This window comes from Rhodnius prolixus, unplaced genomic scaffold (genome assembly GCF_049639745.1).
Source record: "Rhodnius prolixus isolate KJV_2025 unplaced genomic scaffold, Rpr scaffold_8, whole genome shotgun sequence".
NCBI classification, from domain to species: Eukaryota; Metazoa; Arthropoda; class Insecta; order Hemiptera; family Reduviidae; genus Rhodnius; species Rhodnius prolixus.
In genome coordinates, this window is record NW_027411593.1 from 17,188,093 (window position 1) to 17,214,986 (window position 26,894).

General features: G+C 32.9%; 2 protein-coding genes and 1 long non-coding RNA gene across 6 annotated transcripts in view; 2 read left to right on the top strand and 1 right to left on the bottom strand.

Moving 5' to 3' along the window:
* Positions 1–26,894, bottom strand: part of LOC141450954 (arrestin domain-containing protein 17-like) — a 131,092-nt gene that overhangs the window by 61,450 nt on the left and 42,748 nt on the right. For 2 of the 4 annotated variants that reach the window (XM_074121904.1, XM_074121902.1), the window contains exons 2-5: positions 21,698–21,830; positions 19,211–19,329; positions 480–582; positions 138–301 (exon numbers count right to left, since the gene is read on the bottom strand). In XM_074121904.1, coding sequence (XP_073978005.1) covers positions 138–301; positions 480–582; positions 19,211–19,319 — 376 coding nt within the window. In that variant the 5' untranslated portion in view covers positions 19,320–19,329; positions 21,698–21,830. Of the gene's footprint in view, positions 1–137; positions 302–479; positions 583–19,210; positions 19,330–21,542; positions 21,677–21,697; positions 21,831–21,945; positions 22,090–26,894 lie in introns of those variants that run through there. The other 2 variants (XM_074121903.1, XM_074121905.1) reach the window with 2 other exon arrangements.
* Positions 2,684–14,663, top strand: LOC141450953 (uncharacterized). The gene is made up of 5 exons (XM_074121900.1): positions 2,684–2,970; positions 3,966–4,160; positions 4,252–5,827; positions 7,821–8,138; positions 14,395–14,663. Exons 1-5 carry the CDS (start codon positions 2,809–2,811, stop codon positions 14,553–14,555), a joined length of 2,412 nt encoding a protein of 803 aa, XP_073978001.1. The 5' UTR covers positions 2,684–2,808; the 3' UTR covers positions 14,556–14,663.
* The window catches only part of LOC141450957 (uncharacterized), a 44,446-nt gene continuing 40,116 nt past the window's right edge, over positions 22,565–26,894 (top strand). The window contains exons 1-2 of the long non-coding RNA XR_012456467.1: positions 22,565–22,955; positions 24,970–25,088. This is a non-coding gene — a long non-coding RNA (uncharacterized lncRNA). The remainder of the gene's footprint in view (positions 22,956–24,969; positions 25,089–26,894) is intronic.

A 26,894-nucleotide genomic window follows, 5' to 3' on the forward strand; every position in this document is an offset into this window, starting at 1 on the left:
AGTAAATCATCTTCATAGACCTCTCAAAAGATTTAGGATTTATGAATAGCTCTCACGTTAAACTTTGGCACTAAAAATGTAAAATAGGTTGAAAATAAACATAAGTGCCAAAAAAAAAAAAAAAAATGACTACTTACTACTGTATTTATGTCCGTATAAATATTCGTTATGGTAAAAATATTTTTCTTGAGCGGAGAATTTATTTTTTGATGGCAACTTGAAAGACTTTTTACTTTTATGTGGACTTCCTTTAGCCTTAACCCAACCCTCGTCTTTTCCACTTTCGTTAACTATTGGACATCTGTAATCAAATTATCACTTGTCATCATAATTTATGAGACATTAATATTAATGAATGTGTAAGTATCTTTGTTATTTAGAATAAGTTACATTTATTAAACCAATGAAAAACAGCTTCTGAACTTCTAAAAATCGTAAATATGTAATGGTTTTTAGAATATATTAATAGAAATATTTACATTTTATTCGTCACATTCCTGCGCTTTTTGCTGCTTGCTCGTTCTTCAGAAACTCCTTCAGGTACACTGACGCAAGCTTCTCCAATAAATTTTACTGTGACAGCTGCAAAAATTAAAAAAAACAAAAAAATCTCAATATGTTTAACCTTTTTTCTGGAAATTGTATTAAATTAGTTCTAGATTTGCGGATAGATACATGAAATGTGCGAGTTCAGGTAATATTTTTCAAGTTTTATTTTTAACTGTGCTTATTTTGTAAACATCTGTCTATAATTTGCAGCAATAAATTGCCAGTAAAGTAATGTCAATTACTTTATCAGTCAGATAATCTAATTACCGAAGTAGAACGTAGGCAAATAGCCTTTAATATTAACATACCTTTATATAAATTTTTCATGTAAACCAATTAATAAAATCCTAGGTCTAGCCTGGGATTCGAACGCAGTACCAACAATGCCAGTACAATTAGATGTCAAGTCTTTTTCTAAATCCACTTCTCTTGGATATAATTCTATCCAAGGAAAAAAAAACTACGATTTATAGGTTAACAGTTTATAACTTTAAACCTTTTGTTTTCAGTTCATTAAGTAAAATGTCAGGAAGTTAATAATGAATTGTTCCTTTTGTTTTAGGTAGTGAGATGTCAGTATAAAATTTCCCTTCACAGTTAGTTCAAATAGAAGGATGGCGTGTGGAAGCACTTAAGGAAGTGGCGACGGTTTATTGACAGCCTACTGTTACACATCTGTAGAAGTTCCAATAAATAAGGCAGGACCTGTTGCAAACTTTAGCTGTTATGGCAATCAATAAAGAGCGGCCGACCTATTACTTAGCGTGCTAAACAATTTCCCTAAAGATAACTGCTCCTATACACCAATGTTTCAGCAGATCAGTTGAGAAAAAATGTTGATGCAATTGTTTATTTCTAAAAATACATTCCTTGTATTTGAAAATTTAAATAAAATTTTTAGATCTACATATACATAATTGATACACCTGGTTAAAAGTGAATTGAACATTCTATATTTCAACCAAAATTGCAATTTTGATTAACAAAAGCCATTACTAAGTCTGAACTTCAAAAATTATACCAACCCGTAGCGCTTTTGCAACCAACTGTTATTATAGAAATAGAATATTCTGGGACAATTGTCCCCTAAGAATAAATACAGGAACAAATAGAGGCCTTAACAGTTTGGCTTGTGATTAAACAGAAAATAAATATTTACAAGAAGTGAAAATAAAAATAACAGCAGAAATAAGGAAATAAATTAAAACAATTAGAATTTCGGAGGAAGCTGAATAGAAAGGAGATAACTGAATAGTAGGGATTTAAAGATAGATAGCGTAGGAGCATGGCGGACAGATGATGGCAAGGAGTTCCAGAGAGAGGTAGCACGTATTAGGAAGGACTTGTCAAAGGATGAGGTACGGTGTGAGGGAATATAGAGATCAGATGAGCGAGATCTAGTGTTACGGGAATGGATGGAGGATTTAAACTTAAGGAGTTGAAAAATATAGGAAGGCCTTTGAGACTGGATGACTTGAAAAAGGAAAGTAGCCAAAAAATATTGGCGGCGATAGACAGGAAAAAGCCACTACAATTCATCGTAGCAGTGCGAAATGCGAGAGTCTCTGGAAATGCTGAAAATAAATCTTATGAAGCAGTTCATGAGGCGCTTGAGCTTAGCTTCAATATCACCAGAAAGACGCCATACACTAAACAACCATAGTCGAAATGGGGGAATATAAGAGAGGAAACAAGGAGTTGCCGGTTCTTAATTGGAAAAAGGTGACGGGAACTATTAAGCTGCTTAAGGATATGGATGGAACGACGAGAGATTTGGGAAACATGGTTTTTCCAGGATAGGTTTTGATCAAAAGTGATACCAAGGTTTTTCACAGAGGAACAATATTTAATTGGGATATTGTAAAGGAAAAGATTAGGAAGAGGAGCCAATGATTTTAAGATTTTTTATACTGCAAATTATATAATAAAAAATTTGACTGCTGAGCTTTTATAATTGCAAAATGTATCAAGAATATAATTATAAGGATGATATTGAGGAATCTAAAATTTAAATATCCCACTGTAAGGAAATTCAACAGAACATTAATAAAATTGAAAATTATTTCGTTAAATGCAACAAATTCAATTTTAGTATCAAAGTGATATTAAAAATAAAATCACATGATTCTATTATTTATTTTATTCTGTTCGTATTCATGGATATTAAATTTCAAACTAGAAACTTCCTTTGTAACAATTGAAGTGAAATCCCATCAATCAAATAGATATTGATGAAATTAAATTACGCGGTGATATATTATGGAAGAGCACGATGGCCCAAAAGATGAATGTAAATGGCATTGTCGAGAAGTTGCTACACAACTTGTTGAAGTACAAAAACTCATGTCATCCTCTTTGCTTAGTCTGGTTAGAACTTTAGAAGACGACGTTGGAGTAGGAGATACCATAGATAAAGTTTCAGTAAGTACCAATTGTTGAATAGGTCGAGTGTGTCCACGATGAAATAACAAACGTTCAAGACCTTAAACCTTTTGAATTTATCCGTCGTTGCTAAGAATGTTAGTTCTATTCCTGACCGGTTTTGGATAGATCAATCAGTTTGGTGAGTTCACCACCTAGGTTACCGTCTCGCAGTGCTGCACTGCCTGACCATTTTTATAACCTTATCCTTTTTGAACAGTAGAGATTCAAAACTGTCAAATCAATCGCCTACGATTGTAAAAGTTCATGTTTATCATCATGTAAGCCAATAAATCGTTATGTTTAGAGGAATGATTACAGCAGATCTTGGAGTTATGTTCAATAGATTTTTCTTAAGAGTACTGGATTCAGGAATTCTTGATATTACTTTGGGTAAGAATCAAGTTACATCTACTCAAGTGAATTATCAGGACAAACTCATTCCTCAAGTTATTGTCTTTTACATTTGAAAAAATGGATTGCTCCGTTAATAAGGTTATCAAAATCAACAAAGAAGAAGACTTACTTTACTAAATCAATTCCCCCTCACAAACGGATTAAGCTATGAATCTCACCATTATAAATAATTTCACATGCAGATTTTGTAATGTTATTAAACAATTTTCTGGGCAAAGTTATAAGTTTCTGTGTGATGAGAGTGCTAAAGTTAGGCTCCTCTCTAAAGTGCTACTTTATTGTATTGAACACTTTGAGTATATTAAAATGAAATTGAAGGGAAAATACCGATTTTGGAGGAAATAGGTAATAGGTCAGTGCTTTTTGTTTAATATAATTTTCAAAAACGGCTCAACGGAGAGTATTAAGTTTGTTCACAACTATTTGTACGCCTCTACTGTAATGGGGTCCTGAAGACTCCTGAGAAAATGTTGTGAATTAGAACTTGGTTTGCAAAAATAGAAAGCAGTACCAGTTGTTTAAATTCATTAATATAATGTAAGTAGGTGCTTAATAAAAGTTTAAACTTGTAATTTCAGGCGATTAAAGATAAGTATGCCTTGTTATCTAGACGAGTGCAAGAACTGTCCGCAGTAAGTGAACCACCTTCAGTAAAAGATCTTTCTAGAGCTTCATCAAAGGCAGCGCTTTCCTGGGCTTCTGATTATTTTACTAATCTGAAAAATGTTATCGATGACGATCAGAAATTTGTTCATGAACAGCATGCTAATATCGTGGGTATTGAAACAATATTTAACATTTATTTACAAATTTTTTGTTTTCTGTTATTAACTTATTTTGTTTATTTTTTCTTTGTTCTTCTAGGGATATCTTAACAATAACACAGTTATAGGTGTTGCCAGCAATCTCACTTATCCAGAAAAGAAAACCGGAAAAGAGAACCAACCTAAAGGCTTTAAAGGATGGTTGAAAAAGAAATTTGGCAACTCTTCAAATGAATCAAATTCACTGAATATCAGCGATAAGAAAAGTTTCGTACAGAGAGGTTTTGTCACAGTCTTAAGTAGCAGTAACACATTCGCCGAGAAACGCATCACAAATGATCAGCAGGCAAATGTTTCAATTTTAAATGGTGAATCTTTACAGCCAAAATTATGTGTATTCGATAGCAATCGAATGCCACTAACTGATCTTCATGGTAATGTTTTAAAAGATGTATTCGGGCTGCCACTGGTATTATTCGATAAGAAAGGGAAACCAGTAGATCGACAAGGGGCGCCTGTTTTCGATTCGAACGGTGTGTCATCAACCTCACAAGGGTTTTCACCTGTTGAGCAGTTTCGTATGACCAAATTATCGCCAGTTGATTTGTACGATGCTAAAGGTTACCCACTGACTGGCAAGGATGGTCATGTACTTTTAAATCCAACTGGCGAAACTCTAGTGAAATTTTGTCGCCAAGGAAGCGAAGGTCTTGTGCTTTCGGACAAAGATGGTGGAGGAGTTTGGGACTCTAAAGGTATACCAGTTTGTTCGGCACTTGGAAAATGGGTAGACCAAGAAGGGCGTCCATATCGTTTTTTTATGGGAAACGGAATGCCTGTAACAGATAGCAAAGGGCGAGAACTTTATAGTATTTATGGTGAATCATTATTGATGAGAGACGCTTGTGGGCGACCTATACATGTCCAGGATACTTTCGGTGTTTCGATAACGGCTTATGCATTCGATGGTACACTACACCCACCGAGTGAAACAGAAATATTTTGCTTTTTCAAGGGCCGCCCAATGAAGCTATACAATTGCAAAGGTTTACCACTTACAGATGAAGATGGAAGGGTACTTTTTGATTCATTTGGGAATCCTTTAGTAAGAGTCGACTTCCACAACAGTCCAATGAAGTGTGAAGAAGATTCGCCTATGTTTGATGAACGCAAATTTCCATTATTCTGTAATCCAGCTAAACCTATAATAAACATGGATGGTAAGCCTTTGTTTTTCTATGACAAGAACAAGAGACCTCTAACAGATCGTCGTGGTGTCTCGCTAGTTTACGCGTCCGGCATTTTATTATTGAAATTTGACGATGTTGGCAGACCGTATGCGGATCAAAAAGGCAAACCGTTGTGCGACGTAAAAGGAAATGAAATATTTGAACGTGAATTTGATGCTACCATTTCAGCAAATGCTAATCCAGCCCAATTAAAGATTAGTTATTCTAGCAAGCCTGGCTTTGTGGTTTATGATAGATCAGGACGACCGCTGACTGACAATGAAGGCAACGCTTTGGTGAATAGCGATGGAACTAGTTTGGAATTCAATGTAATCAAACAAAAGAAAAAAGTATTGAAACAGGAGTACGACAATTTTGGAAGACCACTTTTTGACAAACATAACCGAAGTTTGTACTGTCATGGCAAACCAGTGTTTAATTCGTTTGGTAAGTGGATATGTTGTATAAAATAAAATTTAAACTCATAGAAGATACAAAAAGTATTGTTTCTTCTTCTTTATCTAAAAAGAAGTGCAATGACTGCAGCCACCAAATCTCCCTTAGACAAAAGTTTTCGTTTTGATGCATTTTATCTATTGTTTACTTGCTCAAATTGAAACAAAAAAAATCCAAGTTTCGGTAAATGGATCTGTTCAAAAGAATTACACAATTTATTAATAGTAAAAATAAATAGATCTGTTCTTTTTTTTCAGGTTAAAATAGAACTAGATTTTCACATTTTCGTTTTAATTCGCTCATCTCCCTACACTTCTCCTTTTTCTCTCTTACTCTTATCCTTTGGTTCAAGGAAGAAAGCTTGGTTTAGGAATATTGGTAGGAAAGGTCCAGAAAACGCCCTAAAATGGAAAGTAGCAAGTTGTATGCCCATTTCCCTGTAGGGTTTACCGTGTCCTATCTGGAATAAGAGTAGGTATATTCTAGGGCAGCACATGGTTGCTTATATTTTCCTGCTTTCTCTTACTTATGGTTTATATTACAATTAATACGAGAGTCTTCAGTTTGAGAGGTACCAAAATTAGATACTTTTATATCTTTTTGTGGATTAGTCTTTTTAATTACACTTTACTGTACGTACATACTCATGAATGAATGAGTTTGGAATTTATATGGTTTTGATCTTCCAGCAAATGAGTAAAAAATAAATAAACTGTCTTTATTTATCTTTATCCTGGACACCATATACTACAAAAAAATACGCATTCCTACTAAATTCTGTTTTACCTTGCTTTTTTCTCTTAAATTCTCCTTTAGATAAATCAGTTTTTCTACAAAATCAGTGGTTCGAAAACTTAATAATGCTAGCATAAAATTTTTTCCGTTTATTTTCGCCACAAGATAAATAATAATTTAAAGTTTCAAATAATCTTTTACTTGTGAAAAAAATTTCATAATAAAGAGGCTGTTTCACTCTAAGAGTACACCAGTGATGGCGAACCTATGACCCGCGGGTCAAACACTGACCCACAATTGCTAGGCAACCATTAGTTTGATTACGCGGGTTGATTTAGATTTTCTAATTGTGAGGATAATTTATATTCTATTTGTATTTTTTTCAATCAGGCATTGACTCAAAAGCAATTTAAATGCTATCTATAACCTTTAGTTTGATCATTGTAGTTCTAAAACGCAAATGATGAAAAATGCTTTTGCAGTATTTGAAATAAAGCAAAAGTGTTTACAAAATATCAGATAAAATGTATAATTTTACTCATATTTTGTTTGTCAAAAAAATCGACAACCCAAAGCAAATAACCACATTTAGATTTTTCTTCAGATAAAACCCACTTTTGTAAGGTTTTGTTCAGTTATGTTTGTAAAAATAGACTTCCATAGCACTTGTTGCGTCCCGTTGTATCCGTTAAGCCAACTGAATTTTAAAGATGTTTAATTTTGAAAATATTCAGTTTAAAATTTTTAAATTTAACTCTTGTGCAAATGTGCATTAGTGACCCAAGAGCTAGTACTAAAAAAAAATGAACAAAATTTGACCCACGTCTCAAAAAGTTCGCCACCTCTGCTCTACAACTTGATCCGTCTTTGCACGCTTAATGTTTCATAATTTTGATGCGCTTCGAATTTCCATCTGAGTGCTTTACTGGATTTGACGAACAAATTTTGTTTTTGAATTCTGGACAGAGCAGATAAGTTTTAATGAAGTCTTAAATTTCAAAATGACCATCTGATTAAAGAAAGTCTCTTCTCTCAGTTATTTTGGCAGCCTTCAGACCACCAATACATTTCAAGCAATAATCTCCAATAGAGTGAAAGTCTGGGCAATTGGACTACGAAAATGGAGGCTACACCACCAAAATCAAGGCCAAAACAAGGAAAATAATATTCGAATGAAATTCATCCATCTAAATTTAATTATAATTCTAATAAGAAAAGTTGCAGGTAATTGAGATTTAATTTTTTGTAGGTCAAAAACTAATGGACACATTGGAAGAAGAAACAAGCACTGATTTCATTAGAAGTGGTGAATATAATAAATTTGGAATGCCAATTAAAGATAAATATTTAAGAGATCTGTATGATGAAAACGGAGCGCCATACTGCGATAAAACGGGTACTCCAGAATCTAGAGAAATTCGTCATTGCGAAGGTATATTGTTGTCAGTCAGCGATGAGGATAGAATAATTAAAATTCCAAAAGATTTGGCCAATAAAATACAAGCAAAGTGTTTTGAACAGGATGGCCTTCTTGTCGGAATACCAATAGAGAATAGCATTATTCCAGGTGAGTAGTATTGCTTATTTTTAATAGTCAAAAGGGTTCAAATTATTATTTTGGCAGTTTACTTGCAAATTGACTGAATTTGTTTTTCATCTTTTCTTTTTTTTATAAATGTTTGTAACTCTTAACAAACTCTGTTATCTTGCTCCATTGTGCGAGTGTTAAGCCCGCAATGGAAGTTTAACCAACGAGAGAGCATTGCTCCAACCTCCGTATCATACAAATCTATTAACATTAATAGCGAAAACATCTTAGTTTTTGTTATTTCATTACCAAAAAAAGTCTCTTATTTGTCTGTTATGCGTTTGTTTCTCCCTGCATAAGCAAAAATTTGAAGAATTTGTTTACTCTTGGTTGCTATTCATGTTAGTACGATTATCATACATAATGACTGATATCTATGAGGCAAAATTGATGGTAATATACTTCACTGAAGTTGTCACAAGATTGAAAGGTATGGAATGAAAAACAAAACACGTTACAAGTTAGACAAGTTCACTCAGTCTAGCATAAAGAGGAGAAACCAAAAATTATTGCCTTTCCTGTGACGTTTTTGAATAAATAATAAACACAAAGCCGATTCAAAATTAATCAATCGAATTAATAAAACAAAATATAATAATAATAATAAAGCTTTATTAACACCCTTTACAGAGAAAAAGCCTCTCCATTGGAGGATTTAGAGTTCGATTTGTACAATTCAATTTAACAATTCTATAGAATGTAGTATAATATACTAAGAAAAAAATAGCAAGTAATTAAAAATAATTAAATGAACAGTTAAGAATGCAAAATTTAGAACGTAATATACTGTAAACAAAATAAGCTACAAAATTTATAACAAAAAATAACAAAAATTACTTTCTTCTAAATTAATAAATTTAAATTCTTCATTAATAAATTATAACTGTTACATCTCAAAATAATTTTTTACAACTTTAGTCCATACACCTCTATCTCTTGCTGTGGTCCACCACCGGCAACCCACTCTATCTGCCATCTCATCTCTCCACCTCACTACTTGACGACCTCTTCTTCTCTTCCGATTTCTTGGCGTCCACTCAGAACTTCTCTTTGCCCACCTTTTATCCTCCATTCTGGCCACATGACCTGCCCATTTCCATTTTAATCGATGGGCCTCCAATTCTAAATCCTGCATTTTTCCGAATTTCCTTCGTACTTCCACAATACTTTTCTTTTCTTGCCTCTTTACTCCTAGCATACTCCTCAACAATTTATTTTGGGTTATTCGGAGCCTATTGGAAAGGTATTTGGTGAGGGCCCAGGTTTGCCATCCATACAGAATGCAGGGATAAACGCACTGAGTAAGTACTTTTCCTTTCAGTTCATTCGAGAAATTTCCTTTAAAAATACTTTTAAGTGCCCAAAATTTCTTCCATCCCCTATTAATCCTTTTATACAATTCTTCCTCTCTCCTGCAATTAAAAGAGATCGTTTGTCCTAAATAGTTAAAATCTTCTACAAATTCTAGTTCCTCTCCTTCGATTCTAAAACCTTCCCTTCTCCCATTGGTGAGAATTTTGGTCTTCTTCCAATTCGGTATTAATCCCGCTTTCTTGCATTCTTTTAGCAATTCGGTTAGCATTTCTTCCGCCTGTATCAGATTTGGTGCGAAGATTACAACATCATCAGCGAAGCGAAGGTGATTGAGGAACGCACCATCTACACAGATTCCTCTCTTCTCCCAATCCAGCCTTCTAAAGATACTTTCCAATACACAGTTAAATAGCATAGGAGATAAAGGGCAACCCTGTCTCACTCCCCTCTCTAGACTAAAGTCTTTTCCTCTCCTCTCCAACATAATGTAGGCCTTATTGTTAGAGTAGATTGAAAACAAAATAAATTTAACATATTTTCGAGAATCAAAATTTTGACGACTTTAAACTTTTTACTTTCTTAAATTTTATTTAATTACTTTGACACATTTTGGTCTCTTTATATTTGTAGTCCTTAATTGCTCCTGCAAGTGCATATTATTTGAAATAAATAGAAAAATTCATTCTAAAAGTTGAACTTTTGTGTTATAAAAATTAATACCAAGAAAAGTAGAATATGATAAAACAGTTTGATTATTTATTTTATTTGTAAATAAAGTTGTCAACAAATTTATTTTCTATCGAACGAAACAGACTTTACTATTTCTGATTCTAGAGTCTACAATAGAAACATTTCTATTTTATTATCCTTTTATTCCTTTAGCAAGAGATACTAAGGATGTATTTTCTTTTCTGTATTTCATAACCCTCTTTGGTGGTTTCATTCTATTCTTTAAAGGTTGTGAAGTCTGTCCCGTAAGCAAGAAGTTTGTAGTGCAGTCGATGCAATATTTATGTTATAGATTTATTCTGCGGTCTCCTATCTTACTATGAAAACTTCTGCGGGGAAATGTAACGTTCTTGCAGGCCTTGTTAGTCGATAACGATATCCTTTTTATGCAAGTAATAGAAGTGCATTAGTTTTTGTGCGTTGTATTGTCACATGTTGCTTGCCACGTTCTGGGCAGCTGTCATACTTATCAAATAGAGAATGACTAATTTTCAAAGAGTTAAAAAAGATTTTAAAAAAGCAAAACTAAAGAGACAAATTGTTAGGAACAACTCTATTTGGTATGTCTCTGTGACAACCTGGCTTTTCCTGCATTCTATGGGTAAAAAAAAGCTCTGAATTTTTTAGTCGAATTGGGGGTTAGTACTTTTGATAGGAACAAACTCTGGAGGGTGTAAATTGTGATGAGAGATGTATTCAACTGTCCACCTCTGTCCAGCTTCCGCCTCTACCTTGAATAACTTTATTAAATGTATCTTTTTGTCATAGGAAAAAGATTCCTCCAGATGGATGGACTGTCAAGTTTCATCTTTCTTTTTCTTGTTGGCTTTTTACGAAGGTCAGGAGGTTGGTTGTGATTGAACAGAGTTTGTTATTTGGTTCGAATGAGTGGAGAGAGTTTTCTGAGGATGTTTAAATACACTTGGAATGCACTCTCCTCTTTTATTAATATTAAATTAAAATAATTCATAATTACATTTTGTTTAGTGTTATTAACAAATCTGGTATAAACGCTAACAGAATTCTCGTTGCTGTTTTTCTAAAAATAGTTCTAACTCCTTTTCCTTCCAACTAATTGTCCTAACGTTGAGTTACATTTAATAATATTCTGATCAGTATAGAAGGAGTATTAATCGAAGACGTACCCTTAATCGAATTGTCTTGAAAAATGATTCAAGTAAAAGTTTATTCATTTTATCACCATTCCAATTACAACTTTCTGCGATTTTTTGTTCATTCACACACAGATAGATTTACATACACACCAATTTTATAAAAACCTTTTTTTTGTTTTTTGGTTTCTAGGAACCTTTAAACGGATATATCTGTTATAAAGTATAAATCAAAAATTTGAACGGTTACAATACTCTTCATTTATTTACGAGAATAATGTTCATTGTTTTTTTAGTGACTGATTCATTAATCTAGCAGCAAGAAAGAATATTGCCTGTTTAGCCAGTATTTTTTTTATTATTTTTCCGAGATTTCGACCTTGAGACTAGGTCATCCTCAGCAGACTTCTTTATAAGCAAACAGATAAGAAGTCACACCTACTGAATATAATATAATAAATATGTATAATATAAAAAATATTAAACTAAGGATGGAAGATTTGCGAGGAATCGGTCAAATAAAATAACTCGTCTTTTTGCCAACGTTCGACAAATATATTGTCCTCTTCAGGGCGTGGCTATGCGGGTTGGTTGAGTTACAGAAACTCAAAAATAAAAAATATTGTATGTAATATAAAAATATTATATTGTCAATAAGCTGTGAAGATGACCTAGTTACTAGGTCGAAAGCTCGGCAAAAAAAATAATAAATAGTGGCTGAAACAGGAATTATTCTTTCTTGCTTAAGATTAAGATTTAACAGTGGTACGGCAACCAAGCCCCACGGCAACGCAGCCACAAGAGGCTTATTATGCCTTCCCCCTTAAGTCTAGTAGATGAAACCTCCACTTCTAAAAAAGGTTGAGGACTTTCCCTGCCAGTTCCTTCAGCGCTACAATCTCCTTTGGCCTCAAAGCTCCAAAGATATCGTAGCGCAGTAAGGGCATGACAACGCAATCAAACATCAAATGAGAGGCCGCTTCCTCCTCTTCCTGACACAATCTGCACAACGGTTCCGAGCTGATAAGCCGCTACTTTGGGCAGGTGCTTTCTGAACCTGCTGTGCCCTGTGAACAGGCCTGTAACCAGAGTGATCTGATTTCTGCCCAAGCCCAGAGTCTCTATGGTTCTTTGTTTACACAGCCAAGGGCATGACACTCTTGTCGTGTTTGACCCCAGGAAGCATCACCCAGTTCTTTTCATGCTCTCTCCAGATCCAATCTCTGAGAGCCTCACGAACTGCGCCCTTGGTGATCCCTTGGACAGGTTCCGGGCCAATGAAAGGAGTACTAGCTCCATTCCTAGCCAGTTGATCTGCTAATTTATTCCCCTTGATCCCCACATGGCCCGGCAACTTTCTTCCTTAATACAGTAAAAGAATGGAAAATTAGAAAAACATTCCATTAAAAAAATAAATAAAACAACAGGTGATTTGGAGCGTAACCTGCCAGCTTATATATCATATTAAAGTGAGAATGTTCTCTATCCATCTCAGAATTCCATCTGTATACGTAAAGTAGAGCTGGCTCCTTTGATTTATTATGTGGATGAAGTCGCTACTCCTTTGAATGGAGAAGTTTTATCCTTGCTAATTTATGGCAAATGTTCCGCATTCTCCATGTTGTTTTTTTCTGGATATCTGTTACATCTTTGTTATATGTTAGAAGCAAACAAACAAAAAATAACTATAGCAAAATAGACGTAGCAACCAAGCAGTTCAATAAGTAGAGTGTAATCTAATTTTACTAACAATTGATTCAGCGCATACCAACGCGAGAACTTTTCTTCAACAACACTTTTATACTCTTCGTTCGCCATTTTCCTTCTGATTGGAATCTGGATCTTATAAAGTAGCAGCATATATACATTGTATAAACTTATATGGAAACGCCCTGCAAGGAATGGAATTACAGAGTTTTCAGGAAGGCCTATGTTTAAACATGTTAACTAGATTTGTTTCGTGGACCAGTGAACTAGATAATGAAGGTCTAGCCTACTTTTACTGGGAATATACTTTGATCAGAAAGGGTTAACTAGCTCAATAAATACTTAATTACACTTTAATATGGAAGCTGCGCTTGAAGGGAACTTTATTTACAAAAGAAGTATATTCCATGAAATGAAAACGTAGAAAACTTATGTAAACACCTTCGCTATGTTTTGAAAACGGATTGTACAATTCTCACAGTTCTAAGTGATAAAAATCTACAGATATTGGTTATTATTATTATTTAATCCTCCTTAAGGACAAACAAGTATCTTTGTCTCGTGAAAAGTGTAAATGAAAATTCAGCAAAATACTCACAAATCAATTTTGTAGGCAATACGTTTGAAACGATAAATGTGGTCTTTTGTAGTTTTCTGTATTTTTTACTTTAAAAAAAAAACGGCTTTTTGAAGTGGAGAAAGTCGAGAACAAGTAGATATATTTCCAGTTTAGCTGTTTTCTTCTAACACGAAGCAATACCCTACGCGATCTAAAAACCACTATGGGCCCATATCTCTACAGTCAAAGATAAACAATAGCATCAGTAGTCCGAATCTAGGATACAAATCAAGCCCCTGACCTGAGCCATCTTAAAGTAAACTTAAAGTTGGTATGGGTCTGTCCTCTCCAAGGTAAGTGAACAAATAAGCTCACTCTATCTTGGATGCCAGAACATGTCTAGTTATTGTTTCTTAATTTGAGGCCTGTTGGTGAAGAAGGTCGTAGACAGATGAAAGAGTTCCTTCCTCTTCAATTTTAGCGGCAGATCAGCTAGAACAGAGTCCAAGAGAGTTTACTGACTGAACTTTGCAGGCTCAGGAGACACATGAGCTTGTTTAATGGTGGTGTTGATGGTCGTTAGGTTTTGCTTGACTGAAGAAGAGTCATCTGTTTCAAGTTCTGGCTAAATATGGATATTACAATAGATCCATAGAATTGTGATTCTAGAATCTTTAATAGGCAGAAATTGATGTTGAACACAACTTTGGACATGATATTTACTGGCCAAGATATATTTATTTGCATTTAACAAATTAGGTTAAATTATTTAATAAGGGATAACAATTAATTTAATATTTTTAAAAATCCACAGAAGAGTGGGTGATATGGTGTGAGCAACCAGAAGAAGATGAACCACTTCCAGAAACGGATTTGCACATTTATTTTTCAGCAAAACTTAGAATTACAACTTTATCGACGTATCGTGCCATTTACGAACTATTAGCACTAATACCCCACAAAACTGGACGCTAAATGTTTATCTCACCAAACTAATCTTATGTATGTAAATGGTAAATTTTTGTATTTAAAATATTGTTTTTAATTGGAATAAATTAAAATTGTGCGAGTGTTGTTTAAAAAGTTTATTTCATTTTTTTTTTTTTTTGGCGCATCAACAGCTGAGGTTATTAGCGCCCGGAGCTTTTTCCAGTGCACTGCCGGCCTCCGGACAGTGTTCTCTCGTTACAGACAACACTATCCATCACCGGACAGTGAGCTGTAAGAAGCTCCTAGGAAGAGAAAAATCTAAGGGCTAGCTGCTGGATTCGAACCCGGCACCTCCGCGTGGGAGTCCAATATGCTAACCTCATAGCTAATCCCTTCCCTATTTAAAAAGTTTATTATTATTATTATTATTATTATTATTATAAATCTTTTTTCCAACGTTTTAATTTCTCTGAATAAGTAAAGTGTAGGGATTAAGTCAAATATTCAATATCGAGTTTATCTGTTTTTAGGTTTTCAAAAAAAGTTAATTTATAAAAGCGTCACATTTTATGATTTTTTTAAAAAAAAAATCTCGGACCAGTCACATTCTCAAATCATTATTAGATCAATAAAATTATTCAAGATTTTTATAAAATATTTTTTTTTTAACTAGATAAAATCTATGGCGACCTATTTTTATTATCAGCCACTGCAATAATCCATACCGGTGTTATGTTGAATTATCGAACTCTATAAATATCGCGTGCTTTTGTTTGTTTTTACCCTGAAACTTGTATATGGAGGGTGAGGAAAGGTTGAGGGGGAGAACTGCTATATCATTATACGCCAACAAGATTGTCCACCCGGGTATATAATTGTAAGCAAATCAATGCTCAGATAAAATCCATGTAGGTGTCTAACCAGGCCTTGATTAATTACCTTGCCATTAAAATTTAGTTGGCACCCGTGATAACAATGGCAATCGTTTTTCATTAGATTCGTAAAACCGTATTGCATCGACTCCCACACTGGCTTTTTTTTGTGAAAAATTACAAACTTAGCAATTAGGACGATATAGGACGCACTTTTTTCATAATATTATGCTAACTATATATCGGAAAAATTTGGGATTTCTCTCGATGGAATAGAATCGCGCTTTGGACATTTTTATTTTCAAATCTCGCACTTTTATTTTGAGATGAACTATGGTTTCAGAAACATGAAAGCGCTAAAATATTTCTCCAGCTATAGAAAGCTGGAGAGAAATGGCTAATATTTTTATACGTGTTGAATTACCGCAAACGGATATGTTGAGAATGGGCACAATAATGTGCTTGTAGATATCGGACCTACAAGATAGGCTGAAATTTCATTGTGAAACATTTTAATGATAAAAGATTTACCTTTTATTGTGACACTACTTTAGGGTCATTATATCTAATGAAGCGTGATTTTGATAACACAGATTCCAGTGTCATTTCAGTATTATGTATATTCTATTTTTTTACAAAGAGCTCTGAGGCTAAAATTAATTAGTTGGAAGTTTCTTAGTCATATAAACAAAAATTGTCTGATTAAGTTTTGGGTGTTGATTGGTGATAATTATTAGAAGACGACCGTGATTCATTTAAGCAGGACAACGTCCTAATTACAGTGAACTGATCTGTTGCAAGAATAAGTGGCCACAGAAGAGGTCAATTCCCATCATATTATTGCATGTAGCAGTTTAGTACTTTCTATGGCCACTTGAGGCAAGGTGAGCGGTAACTGACAAAAGTGAAGAAGCAAAATAGTGCAAGTGATTCCAATGTGGTGTCTTCGTCCGCTTCTCATTTTACTTTTATGAAACCTATTTTCTTTCTAAACTTAAAACTAAATTCTATTCTATTCTGAAATGTAGTTTCATTCTTTGATTGACGAATGGGTGACATTGAAGGAAGAGTATCTATGAAGTTCTATGACCGGGCTCCACTTGTTATTTAATATGTTACAAAATTCAATGATTGTACTGCTTATAAATTCCAATAAATTATTATAAAATAATGATGGTGCTTATATAAGTAAATTAGAGGTGTTGTGAAACACTGAGACAAGTGAAAAAGTCACGCCTATAAGCAAGAGTTCATTAGGACCATTTCTCTCATTTTTGAATCCTCTTCTTGAATCAATAATCGCTATTATTTGAAGCATTATCTTGAAATCTAATGTCAATATTTCTGTAATTTTTGAAGAGATTATCAGCTTCACGAAGAATGTCTTGCTTAGATAATATTATACCAAAATAGCCAACTTTGTATTTCAACTCACTGAAAGATTTATATAAGTTCTACAGTTTTCTTTTTAATTCATTTTTTTTTTTTTTTAATTTACAACTACCTCTTGGCAATAAGTAAATAAGATTCCATACAAAACATATGATCTTAAAGGATTGAATGAAGGCCATCAAAGGATAACTATCATTAATCGGCTAACACTGGATACCGGTAAAGTGAATCCGAACTATAATTAAGCTTTCCAATAAAATCTTTTACCGGATTTATCTTCCAGGTGAGTCCTGGCGAAAAAGTCTGTCATCTCGATTACAATTTTTTGTATCACCGATTAGAATAAGTCTGAAAGCTGTCCAAGCAAAGAACGGATTTTTAAACAAGCGCTGAAATTTTAACAGGTCACGAGAAGAGTAAGCTGCACAAAAAGACCAGCTGAATTGGGAGAAATCAGCTCGAAGACATTGCCATGAATTGAATAAATTAATGTAGGTTATGCTAGAGCAGAAATATATTTAGAAAAATTTAGAATTACCTAAGATTAAATACTAAAAATTGAAAACTCAAAGATCATTGAACAAATCAATAACATGAAAGTTTGTTGACATTGAAGATTGTTGAAATCAGGTCTGAGAGATTTATGTAAGTGAGAAATAGAAGGGATAATTTTCCCTTATGTTTTCTCTTCTTTTAGTGTATAAGTACAAGGATGGGAGAAAAACTCGCGAAACCTGCAATCAAAGAGAGGAGTTGATAAGGGACAGAAGATGAATGAGAGCAGTGCAGAATGAGAAAAGGGTGAGAGGTAATGAGAAGCGCACAGATAGCATCCCTTTGGCATTTGAAGTTGGCAGAAGAAATCCCAAGGTGCGGCATCACTGCCGACAGCCAACAATAAGGTTATTCCACACTCCACTTTCTCCTTATCGTGGGGGGTTTCTTTTTACATTCTAATTTCCATATCCCGTCACCAACACTGACAATCAACCAACCTTAATCAGAAAAGTGGGATCAATTTTACATATACATAAACGAATATTATTTGCAGTAAAAAATAAAAATAATTAATTACTTATTCTCATTTTAATTGGATGATACACAAACAGACCTACAATAGGGCCTATACATCTTACGTAACCTACAAATAAAAGAAGTTTATTTAAATCACAATACTTTTCTAGAGAAATACAGATAAAGCTTTTTCGCATCATTTGAACTGCCATTAAAAATGGCATCAATTTATTTGGATCTAATGATACATCCTAAATTGTCACTTCATTTGAAAAATTACAAACTCGCTTTTTATTAAACTGTACAGCTTGTTAAATAGTTGAATATGTATAGTATGTGCGTTATGGTTTAAGAGCAGCGCACAACCCTGGGCTTGATTTCGTGGACGGCGACTATACAGACGTTAAGGTGCCTCTTTGGACAGTCAACGTCTGGCATTCAGATAGTCGCGCGGTCAGCGACGCTTCAAAAGACTTGAAGGGTTTGTGGGGAGAGTGAAAGGGCTTGGATAAGTGGATTTGAATTGGGAGAAAAGTTTGGAATGGAATTGCAGATAATAATTTGGCTTTAGCCATTTTTTTTCTAAAACTCTACATCCAAAAGAAGAGGCGCCACGGTAGCCGAACGGTTAAAGGCGAGACCTGTAAAGCTAATGTGTATGTGGTGCTGGGTTCGATTCCCAGTCTTAGGCCTTGGATTTTATTTAAAGGTTAATTAAAGAAATTTACAGTAAAGTATGTTTGTAGTCGCCTCCGTCCACAACACCTAATTGGTAGTTGGACGTAAAGCCAGCCTGAAAAAGTAGGCAATTACTTTATACATCCAAAAGAAGCCGAGCTATTTATAAAATCTAGCTCTAGCATTAAAATAGAAAATAAGGAATTTCTAATAAAACTAATAAAGATTTTTCATTTTTTCTGAAACTCTATATCCAAACTAGCTGACGTAAGAAATATTATTTAATTCTGGCAAAGAAATAAAATGTTAGAAGAAAAACTGCGTGTGAAATTAGGGAAGATTTTCCATTTTTCCTAAATTTTCACGAAGTGATTATTAAAATTTAAAAAATCAGTAGTTTTGATTCCTCTTGAACTGACTGAAGGATTTGAAGCAGTTCAGAGTATATTCAAACTAGATATGTTATTTTTAATGATTTTTATTTATTTATTTTGTTTAATTTATTTTATTTTTTGCCTTTCAACAAACGCCCAATTATTGGTTAGTTTGTCTACAGTCATGTACAAAATCTTGTATGTTCCCAAATGTTCCTAAATTGAGTACATTATTGTTCTGCCAATAAAAATAAATACAAAAAATAAAATACGTAAAAATTTAAATAAGAATTACTAGTAAACCCATTTTAATACTTTTTTTGGTGTATTAATTATCACAAGATAAGTACAAGAAAAAATAAATTCTAACCTTGCACGGCCAAACTAGCAGCCAATGTGACAATCACTTTACCACGGACGTCATCACCTGAGAAGAAGACACGTTCTGGTTCTTCCAGGTTCAGCTCCAGATCGTGCATAGTCCATCAACTGTAAATAAAAATATAATAAATCATTATTATAAATTAATTTATTAAATTTAATTTACTTAATTACTGTTTGTTTCTGGGAGAAAAATTTTAAAATAGAAGTAGTATTGGCCAATTTTAGCTTGCACTTAATTAGCCAATATAGGTATCTTTAAATCTCGTATCGTAAAGAACACAATATAAAAAAAATACCTCTAAGTTGTCATTCAACGTAATAATTAATTCAAAACAAACTACAGTGTACAAAATTACTAGTAAGACAAAATAACAATGTACATGATCAATAGAGGAAAAACGAAAGGAATAAAACGTATTAGTAAAACAAAAAGTATATTAAGATAAATAAAATACAGAAATAAATGAGTCAAATAAGACTTAGTAGTCTTGGTCATTGAATAACTAAAGTTAACTCAAAATTATTGATTAAAAACTTGAACTTTCAAGTAGCACACCTCATAATAAAAATCAGAACCCCTGAGAGAGAGAACTCATTCGTGCTGAAATTATTTGGCAAATTGTGAAACAGAAATGGTTTTCCAGGCCATCAGCCAACAAACCGATTTCAAAACAAATTGATTATTCCAATTATTTTAACAACTTAACTGGAAAAATTCACTAATATTTCAGACTCGGATCATTATCAGTGATGGCTGGTTAACTAATTCAAACAGTAAGAAGAATTATATTTATTGTAGCAGCAAATAAGAAGTGGTTGCATATTTTTTACTTTCTCTTTCAACTTAAATAATGAAAGGTTTTGAGGTTCCCTTAGTTTAGAAAAAAAAAATTGTTTACAGAATGTTTTCGTATTTATGTTATTTAATAGAATTTCCTAAAACTAAATTAATGTCAATGTTTCATACTACGACAGAATGGCCCGAATTCAGCAAGAAAGTATACAGAGGCATTGAACCTTATTGCTTTTAAAATAAAATAAAATAAAATAACCTACAGGTTTCGCTACTTATGTGAATTTTGCGTGTTCTTTCAAGAAGGCACGCAAAATCATTTATAAAAAATATTTTATATTTCGTATAAAGCGTTAACCTGACCTCAGGGCTAAAAATATAATTTAAAACAAGTTAAATTAAATGGAAAAATAACGATTATAAAGTAGCATTTATTTTTTATCGAATAGCAAAATTATTTTCTGTTTGTTTGTAGCAGGTGAAGAGGTAAGATATCTTACCTTTAATAATTGACTAAATATTATCTACTACTACTATTAGCTACTTATACATCTTGCATGGATTGAAAGAGAGAAATGATCGAGTAAACAGGATATTTGTGTTGTAATATTATGACATAAAACTTAAATGTAAGTGCGGATGAGACTTGATGAATCAATGTTAATAAAGTTAAAGAATTATATTAAGCTGTCCACGTTTTAGGCACTATCGATTGACCTTCTGAAATGAACTTATTATTGAGATAACTATCGCCAACATGTTTTTGACTTTCTATCAAATGAAGAACTGTCTCCAGCATAAAGGGACGCATCTAGTTCACGGCTCATTATGCAAAATTCTATTAGCAAAATGTCTGATGTATAATACAAACTGTAGCTTCTAGTTCATAAGTTAGCATCTGCAAGTAATACAAGAATCAACTATTGTCAATTAAAAGGTCCATAAGCAAGATTATTATTATTAATTCGACAAAAACTACTTATTCCAGTGTTATCAACAATCTCTTCATTCAATGTACTTCGCCACTAACCAACATCCTGATAAATGTAGCTAAAACCAGGAGCGCTACCCAAAAGTTCAGTATTATCGTTTATAATTGGCTATTGTACAGTTCTTTTATTCCCCAAGTTTGACTTTTTGCTGCTAATAAACCATTTCTCTTGCGTCTATCCTCAGTTTTTCTCCGTCACTTCTGCACCTTGTTATGCACACATATTCTTATAGCCCTCACTGAAAACGCATTTTGCGATTCCTCAAAAGGGTTCAAACTCTTTGAAAACTGCACTAATCTCTACCTCCGTCTTATAGCCTCTGAACGCTTGAATACACAAAGGAGAAATACCTTATTCTGGCTACCAATTCTCGGAGACTTCCGTGAATCATCAATGCAATACTGCCAAATTTTTGTAAGAATTGTTAGAGACGCAGTTTGTGTTACCTATTTAATGCTTAATGACATGAGCAAAGAATATTTAGTAATCTTTTGAAGAAAATTTATCGATCACAACTTCATAACTTCACTTACTTTGCAGTATTAGACGGTTGAGGTTTATTACCTCAATTAAATTAATTCTGGATCATTTATTGTTTTGATAGAATAATAAATGCCAAAATTCCTATTCACTGCTTGAACAATGTACAGTCATCAAACTCATTAATAAGTTAGATTGACAGACTAACCTGTAATTTTACTGAAACATGACGTGTCCTTCATTGTGTTGTCTACTCCATATTTTTTCCCTCTTAAATATTATGTTGCAAAGGTTGATACTGTTTGTGACAACTGGTAAACAAGTTCGTTCACTTCTTCATTCTAGAAAACACAAAATAAAGAAGCTTTATATTACTGAAAAAATAGGGAAATATAAAGTTGGTTTTTATTACTTCAATGAGAATTAAGAAATAATAAATTAAGTAGGATACTCTACCCCTACAAACAAAGAATACTTCATAATTTTTCTGGTAGGAAAATATTTATTAGAGATGACCTGTAGTTAATAAATGGCAACATTCTGTTAAGAAGAAAAAACTGATGGAGGGATATGATGACGAGGGATGGAATATATCGAGTGCATGAGATCGATCTTGGAGATTTTGTTAGCACCTCATCATTCTGTGCAGTCCTAACATCGAAACGAAAAAGTAATAACTGACAAACTGATAGTAGATGAGGTCATTTCTCATTTCAACAAATATGTAGTTCCATAAGAGTTCTAGAATTATTAGTGCCAACAAATTTAACTATAGTTATTTAATACGCTTAATCTAACTTTGAAAGTTTAATTTATGATTTCGATGAGTTGATTTAATCACCCTTATCATTATTTAATTAGTTTTAATTAATATTTTTTGACTCTTTATTCCTCTTTTATAAAAACGCTTTAGCATTTCTTTAAGTGCCATCATCAATTAAGATAATTATCAACAAATTATTCTTTTTTTCTTTTGGGTTACATAAATAAATTACTTTTTGAAATTAAAATAATTATAAATGTGTAATATAATAGATAAGTTTAATTAGTTTGGGCAGTTTAAAATTATATAATAATTATCTCTAGCTTATTATTTAAACTGATGTTATTTAAATGAATATTATAAAATTGTTGCATAGTTGTGCTAGTACTTGCACAAATATTAACAATTGTAAAGATAATAAAGGAGATGTCCAATTATATACAAGAATAATTGAAAAAATTAGTGTATAAAATAAGAACATATAATTAATTAATTTGGATTTTGGATTTTCTAGGCAGCCGAAATTTGGGCGAGTTGTGGGTAGTATGTTGAATGGAAGCCTTCATCTTATTGGAGAAAGCATGCTACATTTTTAGAAATATTGATACTTCAGATCAAAATTAGGACCAGTATCTGTAAGAAATTCAGAACGCTGCTAATGTACTTTAGTTCATGAAGAAAGAGGAAAATTTCAAAGTTCTTGGTGAGTCATTTATTATTAAAAGTTTTTTCTTTTCAATAGAATAGAATTATAAAGTGAGTGAACGTCTAAAAGTTAAGGAAAGCTTACTGGCGAGGTTAAGAAGTATTTAGAACTAGATAGTTAGTTAAATTGGAGGGGAAATTAATTTGAGAAATTTGTGAAGAGCAGGGCTTTTTGTTATCTAGGAGGTCTCTCAAGAATGGTAAAAAGAGAGGCATAATTATGTGGTTGCTGTGCAATAGATCTAGCAGCATCTTCATGAATTACTATGAATACAATGGTTGTTGAGCAGTAAGGAAGTATGTTTTTTTTTTTTTTTGTGGTAACGAATTGAGTTCAGAGAGACTTTGGTTTGGTTCTATGTAAATGCGGGGAATACGAAGCTTGCAGTGCGATTTATTTCAAAATAAAATACGGTACTTTAATAGAATACAAGTAGTTCACAAGAGTAACACCAACTTTATCGTGCAATCGTACAAAAAATTCGACAAGATTCATTAATTTGAAAAACATTCTGCAGTTATTAACTAAATGAATTGCTGTTTATACAAATATTTAGATGATTTAGTATTTTTAAATGTAGTTGAAAGCTCTTTTTAAGCCATGCCTCGCCATGTTCGATAATTCTCGTACTAAAAGGTAATGGAAAGATACATGAGCTTGTCTCGTCAAATTTTTTGATTATTGAATTTGCAAAAAATAAAGTAAAGGCACTTTTTAAATAAGTAAATTTAAATTCGTATTCATTGTTATGAAATTGTTTCTTAAAAGTATGTTTGTTGACTACATAGAAACATTTAATGAAAAAAGGAAAACGCACTAAACAAAAGTTTTAAACAAACGATCTCAGTGAAGTTTTTGCGGTAAACAATAAAAGCAAGCAATAAACAAAGTTGAGTATACAGGACTGTGGGATTTAAACCCAGAGATTCTAAAAGCGGGCCACCCATTTTCTCTACCCAACTAAACCATACATTTAAAGCTGCACTGCTTTAGTTGTGCAATGTTTGCTATTGGAAATCTAAATATCTGGCTAACTCGTAAGGCTATGTAGTATGGAAGAGAAATACCAACACTGGACAGATCTAAATACATTAAAAAGTTTTGTGAACGTGTTGGTTAAGCCTATGGTACTTTCAGATATTAGCCAATGAAACAATCTGCTTAAAAAACGCACCCGATCTTTCTCTAATTACAAATTTACTTTACAAGAAAATAAGACTCCTCTCAGTATCTGTTCTGGGAGAAGCAGTAAATTTGTAGATACGATGGGAATGTAGTCAAATTGTTTTCATTTACAGAATCCAACAACGAAATATTTTCATTTTTATGCTAAGGAATACAGTCTAGTAAGGAAAAGTACATTTAAAAAAGTGAAAAAAGTGTGTATTGCGGAAAAAAGTTTATTTTATTCAAAAAAAATCTTAAAAGAATAAATGAAATTTAACAAGAGAATGATTCAAAAGAATTTTCAACCAGATCAATCAATGCTGGGAAACACGTAGTTGGCACTAGCATCTAATGTAAGATGGTTGGTGTAAAAGAGTAAGCGAAGTTATGTGATCTGGGATTCTCACATCCTTTAAATTGAGTAAAGAATGCGCCTGAGGCACCTTTCTGAAAGTCTTATCTCCCATTGTCTCCATACTTCTTTTTAGTTGGATAAAAAATGATCAATACGTTTAAACCTCGTAGTTGAGCAATTTAGAATCAATATGAAAATCGTATTGGAACGCCTTCCTTTTGTAGTCGTAGGTATCTGGGCGCTAGTAGCTGAAACTAAGAAGTTTTTTTTTTTAAAAAAAAAGTGGCAAAGAAATCTTTGAAATATGGGTCAATCCTGCTAAGACATTTAAAAGCTTTTAAAAACTTAAAACTTTGTAAGAGTACAGTTTGTAAAGCATTCAATTGTATATCTAGGGATATAATTCAGTAGAATCCAACTCTCAACAATAATTTTAGTTGTAAAAAAGAGAATAAAATAATTAATTTTATTCTAAACGTCTTTCCACAGGCTACTCTAAACAGTTTTACAACCTTGAAACTCTTCGAGCTATAACTTCAAGAAGTGCCGAGATGCTAGTCCATGTGCAGCCATTGAACCATAGATCAAGAAGAAGCTGAAAAGTTTTGGTTAGTACTAAATGACGTTTCTTTTGTGCACATCCAATTGGATTTGGGAAGAAACCATTATTAACATTGTAAAGTTTTTATGTGCTTAATGGTGGTTGTGTCATCAAGCCCTAGCTCAGCGCAGCGACCGACTGGACGTGATGAGAGAAACCAGCCAGCGCTGGCAATCCTTAGGTTGAGAAACGAAATCGTGGAGCTAACATCTTTTTAAATGACATGAAGGGTTGCCAGGTTGGGTTTGTGTGAATAAATATTGGACGTAATTAGGTTCCTTTCATTCGCTAAATTGTGGTGGAAATTTGGGAATCGGGTGTGTACTACTTTATTGTCATAGAGAACTTAAGATCATGATGGAGGGTACGATTGGAGACATAGTAAGGTGGGTTTACAATTCTGTAAATTGGAACTGTAAGGATTGTATAGGTTAGTTGCTGAAAGTTTGGCGGAGCCCCACTATTATGCTCCATATTGGTCAAAGTGTTGATGTAGCATTCATACAGAATGTTCAAAAAAAAATATATTATTAGCTTTTTTTGAAAAAATTAAATGTAAATACAGTCATACCAGTGAAATTATTTTAATAGAAACTTTCTGTCGAATCTATAAACAAATTTCCTAAGGATGGTTCCAACTTAACGTTTTTTTTTTTCTTTTTTAATCAATTGCGTTAGAAAGAGAAGTTGCACACGATAACAATAGAGTGCAACATTAATGTGGGGTCATGCACTTGACTCCAATGCTCCCTTTTGACCCACAAGGGATCATAAAGTACGCCTACGTTAGTGACCCTATTTCCCTTCTATTAATGTTTAAATTAGTTATAAAATGTAAATTAAAAGGCTGTTTAGAAATAATCACCTTTTAATTAGATTAATACTCCATATTCAGCAAAATTACAAAACATTTAAATTATATTTCATCTAAAAGATAATAGATAGATAATATTTTATTGTTTAAGATAAACTTGTACAATGAGTCTGGTATAAACGAAATAAACAATTCTTCTGAAAAATATACCTACTGTAACATTAAAATAATAATAGTATTAATAAATAAAAAATGAACCAATCTTTTTAATATAAAACCAAGAGCACAGACTTAACAGTAATAATGAGACAGTATCCAGAGATAAAACACCTTTACATTTTTTTTTTTTTAATTTATTTAAATCTTAAGTGGTTTTTCTAATGGTGTTTAAGATAAACAAAAACAAAGAATTTATTTTTTGAATGCTGTCTAAATTCAGCAAGCGATCTGATTGGGCATCACTCTCAGATTCCGTTAAATAGTGTTCTAAAAACTTTTCACGGTTACTATAATTAGCCTGACATTCTACCAGCAGATGATTCAACGGATTTAAAATTATTTGTTGACAAATTGGGCAGTCTTGATCGGATGTCATGTTGAGGAGAGAACCTTTGAAGAACAATTTTATCATATTATCACCACTGAGCCTCAATTGACTAACTATTCTTAATTTTTCAAAGTTAATTTTGTATTTCAAATAGGTTTGTGGTTGGTAATAATTGAAGTCAGTTACACGTCTGTAGGTGGAACTAAATTTTGAATTAAGAGCCCGATCTATATCTTTACTAAGTAAGGTGTTTAGTAGTTTATCAACTACATCATTTGAAATAAAATCACTGTCCATTGTATGAAAGATATGTACGTCACCTAATGATTCCCCCCAGGATCTAACCATTGACACCCAGTTGTATTCATTGCTATAATGATCATTGGTATCCAGGGAACATAAAAATCTGAAACATTGTTTCGGAAGCCTATCTTCAGGAAGAGAGAGTAATT